Source organism: Armigeres subalbatus, chromosome 1 (genome assembly GCF_024139115.2).
Source record: "Armigeres subalbatus isolate Guangzhou_Male chromosome 1, GZ_Asu_2, whole genome shotgun sequence".
Classification (NCBI taxonomy): domain Eukaryota; kingdom Metazoa; phylum Arthropoda; class Insecta; order Diptera; family Culicidae; genus Armigeres; species Armigeres subalbatus.
The window spans coordinates 238,826,426-238,833,343 of NC_085139.1; the positions used below are offsets into that span (position 1 = coordinate 238,826,426).

Consider the following 6,918-nt stretch of genomic DNA (forward strand, 5'->3'; position numbering starts at 1 on the left):
ATCCTCTTAAAGATCATTTAACTTTTACTTGATAAAACTTGTCAATAAGCTCAAAATGAAGGTGGCTCATATTGCCCCGTATGTTCATATTGCCCCTACTGCCCCTACATTCTACGATTTCACCTTCGCATCAGGTCCAGTTGTTGCCATGGTGTACTTGGGCATACACCTTGTCTTGCACTTCGAAGGTCTTGTCCTTTGCACCATGTTTCTTGTAGAACTGGCGATCTTGGTTGCTTTTAGTTGCATTGGAAAACTTGCTCAGTGGTCGAAGAAGTTCCAAATACGTGCGCATCGCGGAGGCATGTTTACGATTGCTTTCACCTTATTTGGGTCCGGGCGTGTGCCTTTAGTATCCAGAAGTTGGCCCAAATACTTCACCTGATGCATGAAAAAGCGACACTTTTTAAGCTTCACCGTGAAGCCATATTCTTGCAAACGCTGTAGGACAAGGTACAAATTCCGCTTGTGTTCTTCGGCATTCCGGCCGCCGATCAAAATATCGTCGAGATATCGGCTTGTACGTGGGATACCGCTCAGCATGGCATCCATAATCTGCTGGAACGCTCCAGGTGCAGTCTTCACACCGGGAGACAGACGGTTGAAGCGGTATACACTTGGGTGTTGTGGTTGTGGGTGTTGATGGAAACCAGTTTTTTGCTTTCCTCATCGACCTCAACTTGCAAATACGCACCTGATAGGTTGATATGACTGAATACCGTGCATTGCGCCATGCGATTGAAGATGTCATCCGGAAGTGGTAATGGGTGGCTGTTCGATTCAAGGGCGTTGTTCAATCCGGTGGAAAAGTCCGCGCAGATGCGAACAGATCGATCCGGCTTGCGGACCACGACAATTGGAGCTGCCCAATCTGCATAGGCTACCTGTGTGATTATGCCTGAGTCTTCCAGTCGCTTCAATTCGTCCTCAACTACTGCCTCCATGTTGTACGATGCAGGCCGCTTCGGTTTGAATATCGGCTGAGCGTCCGGCTAGAGCGTGAGATGCACTTGCTTTTTTGTGCAAAGTCCCATACGGTTTTTGAACACGTCAGGAAACTTCTCTTTCAGTTCGAGTACCTGCTGATCTGGTTGTGGACTGCTGACCAGCTTACAAAACGATGAGAAAGGAATGTCCCAGAGCCCAAACTCATCCATGAGGTCTGAGCCTAAAACATTTAGGGAAAAGTCAGCTGAACATACGTAACAATTACCTTCCTTCTGAGTTCCGTTAATGGTATACGATGCTCGAAACATGGCAGCGATGCCCAATTTTTCGCCGGAAGCTGTTTGAACTTTGCAGTCCGGTGGAGATGTTTTAGGTGCTCCGACATTGATCCAATTTTGTTTCGAAATGATGGTTATGTCGGAGCCCGAGTCCAGCTGCAGTTCAACTGGAACTCCGTTGATAGCCGTCTCCACGTATCGCCGGCTGCGATTCACCTTCTTAACTGTCACAATCTTTGATGCGTACTTCTTATGACTTTGCTGCTTTTTTCTGGACCCAGATTTGGTTGTGAAACAGGAACAGTAGCCATCCTTATGGCCGGTCCGACCACATTCATGGCATCTATGGTTCTTGAAAGTGCACTGACTGGAAAAATGCATGCCGCCGCATGACCAACACGGTGTTTTAGGAGTGTCGGATTTCTTGCCACCAAACTTTTCCTTCTTATGGTGCCTGCCATTAGGAGAATTCGCTCGAACAGCATGCGTTGTAGCAGCTCCGACGGTGGGGGAAGATTGACTACCGATAAGAACGGTGTCTTTCTTCAAGTTGATCAAACTTTTGCACTCCTCCACTACTTCTTCCAGGGTGATATCCTGCGTTTCGTTGATTTTCGAAAGCAGGCGCATCCGTATGTCAGCATCTTTGGGTAAACGTAAACCACACACGAAAATAAGGCATTTGAATTGGTCTTCTTTGACCAGCTTCTCCTGCAGCTTGAAGTCAACACAAGCTCGGTTGACTTTGCAGGAGTAGGAGATAAAATCTTCGTTTTCGTCTTTCGTCGTCTGCAGGCACTGATATCGGCGATGGAAAGTTGAAACAGGACTACCAAAAATGGTTTTTAATTTGGCAACCGTTTCCTCGAAGGAATACTCCTTTGAAAGCTTCGGAAGAATGAATGAAGTGTACCTTACATGTGCGGCAGGATTGAGTTTTCGAAGCAGCAGTCGTACTTTCGCGTCGTCGTCTAATTTGGAAGCATCCTTCTCGAAGAGGTCCGCATACCTGGAGAACCAAGCGTCGAAAGAGGATCCCTTCTTCAAATTGTAAGCGAATTCCGTGATATTACTCGCTAGGGAGTCCAATATTAGCTCGTTCCGACTGATATTCTGGATATTCCCCTGGATGCTTGCCATTTGTTTTGCCATACGGGTCATCAACGAGTGTTGATTGCGGAACAGCTGTAGGATAGTTTCCTTGAACGGCTGATCCCCAGTCGAACTTGCTGCACCGGGTGTAGGTCCAACCATAATGAAAACGACACTCGCGACCCGATTGTTTTGATACGATCGTTTTTTTTCCACGAAAAAAAAACCGACACGACTTTTTACCGACTCGTCGCCTCTTTGTTACGATGTGAGGATAGTCGAGAGAGATAACGTAACAACAATTAACTTTATTTGGTACTCATAATTACATTAATTAACGAACATATAAACATTGCAACCGGCGTGTTCTGAAGATGTAGCCTCGCTTCTTTACGTGACGTGCATCAGCATCCGGTTGAGTGTCAACTGTCAGTTGGCTTTCGGGTGACAGCCGTAGAGAAAGGCGAATGAGGCAGTGCATAGGTTCATTATTTGACGTTTGAGCGGTGCCGAAATTCATTTAGAATGAATTCGATGTATGAAAAGGTGTTCATTTTTAGTAAACAGCGCACCGCTCAAACGTCAAAGTGTTCATTCGGCGCACTGCCCCATAGGGTGGTACTCCAACATTTATGTGAGATAATAATTGTCCCTGCGCCATCAGTAGTCCATCCATACAGTCGAATAGAAGTGTTCTATGACCTTGTTTTCCGCGAAGTGAGTGGGAGTGGCTTGAATATTTCCTCGTACTCCCCACTCAAACATTTCGTAAAGTTTCCCTTTGCGGGTGTAAATGTTTGCATTTTCCGTGCACTTATAGCGGTGAGCACCAACGAAACAAATTTTAGCACCTTATTCAGTTACCACCTAAATGATATTAAGTACGCAATCAAGTTTCACTTGACTTTTGTCGAGAAAGTGTATGCTCCAGAATGTCAAGAATTTCCAATGAACAACGTTAACTTTTGTTGTTTGTTTCAACTCAGTTTGGAATAAGGCACCTTAATACGTTCTACATTTCGTTTCTTTCCTTATAATCGCAAATTTGTGTTTTAAGTTTTTAAGTTGTTTGTTCCAATTTAACAAATTTGTAAAATTCCTTCGATATACAGCCTAAGTATTGAAATTCAATGAATTTATTTCAATTGAAAATAATGGCACATAATAATAATGGTGATAATGGTATGTTCGATTAATTATTGCATTTATTTGCATACTTCAAATATGTTCACCATAAACATTGAAAATAACCAAATATCTTTACCTGTGAATTTCTGAAGAGCTATTCTGGGAATTCTGTAGCATTTTCGGGAAATTCAGAATAATTGTTCCAGGAATCCTGCATATCTTCTGCAGGAATTTATTGGAGAAATCGTCCAGATATTTCTCCAAGAATCCCCGGAATTTATTCAAAAACTCTTCAAACAACTTTTTTAGGAAAACCATGAAAAGTTTTACCTAACGTTTCCCATGAATTTAATCAGACATTACTTTATGATTTTGTCCAGGGATTTCTCTATGAATATCTCATGGAGTTTCTTCATGAATACCTCTTATAGTTCAATAATTCGACCAGCAGGAAGTCCTGCGTCTAGGCTCAATTCATGGCACAGTGTAGGAAGTTTCGACTTCCCCATACATCGAGATAGGCTTATGACAAAGGAAAGCAAAACTGTTGAATAGGATTAGAAATTTCCCTGTTAATAACAGTTGAGTTCTACGAAATTTAACACGCAGAAATGCTAGGGATGTATTTATTATCGATTGATCTAAAAAATCACTCGAATTTCTAGAAAATCTAAGAAAAGAAGCTTCCCAGACTTCTTGAAATAAAATTTCATTGAAATTCTTGTAGAATGAACTCCCACGAAGTTTAATAGAAAAAAAACTCTTCAGAAACATAGTGAAAATCGTATTGAAGAATTTGTCCAGAATATCTGAGCTGTGGCACGCAATTTTCCAAGATTCTTGGGGCAGAAATTCCTCCAAGTTCATAAAGAAGAGATTGCTCAGAATTTTTGGAGGATTCTTCAAAATGTATGCCTGAGGATTGTCCTGATCTTTTGGAGAAGTAATTCCACAACTGTACTGCCACTGTTTACTACATGAATCATATATTCAATTGCTTTGAAACCATCGAAGTAGACCTAATGTGAACCACAACTTAGAGTCACATCATCAGCAATCAAAGCATTCGGGGAATGTGTCGTCCAACACATTCAGTGAACAAATAGTTCGACAAGGTGTTCAAGTGGCTCCCGCTTGCCAACAGTCAGGATGAACTCCACATTTGGCGATCCTGCTGGATTTTCAGCCTTTTTTTTTAAAAAATGTTGTATTAAGCAAGTGGGAGCACCCATTAAGAAATTGAATTGTTTGTGCAAGTGGAAGTGATGTGGTCGAATACTTGGATATTGCGTGAGTAAATTTTAGAAAATGAATTAAAACTAGACCTGTTATTTTCTACAGATTTGGACCACTAATGAATCACGAGATTCAATTATTTTTCAATTGTTTCGGTGTATGAATGCGTCATTTTATGTACGGATCAATCCATTTTGCGTTGCGGCGCCTTCCTTAGCAGCAGCATGATAGTTTCATTTAATGGAAAACAAATTTCAAACATGAATAAAACACTGTTGGAGAAGCCAGTGAGTTTGTTCTATTTTACCTTAGATTCAAACTAGAATCACAGATAACAGACATGGATGCTCGAACAAAATTTCGGTAAAAACGTGTGTAAAGATTTAAATCGCACCTCAGCGCCGCCAACGCAGGCTGCCCGACACAAAAACTCAATCTCACTAAGTGATGGCGTTGGCATACACTACATAAACAGTGTAGTGCTGCCACCTAAGAGCGACCCTAGGAGCAATTCGGAATGAACACTAGCGCTAAAAAGTAAAACACGGCAAATTTTAACCATATTTATCAGCACACTAGCACCGCGCAACGGGAGCATAACGACATACTTCAAAATGACCAGTACAAACTTTACACAAGCACGCGAATGAAGATGAACGTCTGTTCTCTGTGCTAGAATGGTGTACGAGGGTTTGCAACGAGACTGAATCACTACTGATTTCACTTTAAAAATGATTTGTAATCGATGGTCCATTTGAGAGCTACACGCTTAAAATGGATTACATATTTTTGTGTTCCGTTCACACAAAACGGGCCTCTCCTGGAACAACTCATATTACGAGTAACTACCATGTTACTCATTTTTGTGTAACCGATGGCCGACGATTTTCGGTGAGTTCATTTCACACAGCGAGAGAGCAGTCGGTAAGCGGACCTAACCTGAATTGTATGATTTCAAAATAATGTTAAAGGAAACCAACTTTTCCATACTTGTTCGGAGGTTTCTCCAATCGTTTCGATCAACAAAACAAAGTGCGATGATTGTATTCGCACATTTTGTTGTTTCGCCATCGAAGCAAAAGGAAAAACCTCCGAAAAAGTTCGAATCCTTGCGGTACATTCTGCACACGTTCGCAATCATAGCGACCCGAAAGAACTTTGACAGTTCGAGGCAAACTCGCTTACACATATCATGCGTATGTGAGACAGTACACAGCGACTGCTCGTGTTTCACACAAAATTTTCAATCATTGTGAGAGTCGGTCAAGGCGTCGCCGTGATGTGTGAAAATTATTCATGCGATGTGTACTTGACTTTAAGCGTGTATAAAAACCCATTTTAATTCACCGAGTAGTGATACTGCCTTTCTCGCATTTAGTCCAGACACCAACCTTATATGTGGCTTATATGGTTCTATGTACCATTTTCTTTATAACTTTTAAACGCAACGGTTGATCGTTATCAAATTCAATAGTGATCAACAAGGCTTTGTCCCCTGTCGAATAAAACTTGTTGCGAGAAAATCGGTTAAAGATTACTATACGAAAAGTTGTCTAATGTTTTTCTTAGCTTTTGTGCACACACATACACACATGGGTTGTGAAATGGTGAGCTGACATCTGGGAAGGAGCGACCTACACAGCTCTGGTCCTCACAAGTTCCAATCTCACGCTTCCACGGGTCTTCCGATGACAATCGACCGCCAGCTAAGGGTTTTGTACTTTGCTGGTAGTGCAGCCTGGGTACTGTTGTCCTTCTGACATCAGCTAGAGTGAGTGGGTGCGACCAAGGGGACCATCGTCCCTAACCCCTAATCCCAAGGCGTTAAGCGACCCGTGCTGAGGGGATGTATGGCCAGGGAGGGTGAAATAATGAGCTAGGCCTTTAACGGAGCCTGTGGGGTACCTGGGCACCCTCCACAGTAATTGTCCCTTACCGCGTCATGCTGGGCTCTGGCGTGGTGGACCTCTTTTCCCGAGCAACTCGTGGGATCAAAATGGAAAACCAAGTCAATTCTTCTTCAATTAGTGATAGTAGTGTAGGTGACAACCCCTTCGCAAGAGGTGGGTTGTTCAGGTCTCCACCTAGGAGGTCAGAGGCAATAGTCGGCAGCTCGGTGCGCAGCGCCAGCGTGGGTCACTTAACCTTCTCCCCGGCTACGCCGGTAGTGGTTATGGACGGCCCATGGCTTGTGGAGGCGATGAACCGCAAACGCGATGGGCTTTCGGCCTTCGAG

The 6,918-nt window shown here is 43.0% G+C and overlaps 2 protein-coding genes across 2 annotated transcripts; both read right to left on the reverse strand.

Moving 5' to 3' along the window:
* Positions 1 to 581: 581 nt before the first annotated feature.
* LOC134207128 (uncharacterized protein K02A2.6-like) lies at positions 582 to 944 on the reverse strand. The gene has a single exon (XM_062682846.1). The coding sequence runs from the start codon at positions 942 to 944 to the stop codon at positions 582 to 584; it is 363 nt and encodes a 120-aa protein (XP_062538830.1).
* Positions 945 to 992: 48 nt separating this feature from the next.
* On the reverse strand, positions 993 to 2,480 carry LOC134207129 (uncharacterized protein K02A2.6-like). The gene is made up of 2 exons (XM_062682847.1): positions 1,214 to 2,480; positions 993 to 1,168 (listed from the first exon to the last, which is right to left on the reverse strand). Exons 1-2 carry the CDS (start codon positions 2,478 to 2,480, stop codon positions 993 to 995), a joined length of 1,443 nt encoding a protein of 480 aa, XP_062538831.1.
* Positions 2,481 to 6,918: the final 4,438 nt, after the last annotated feature.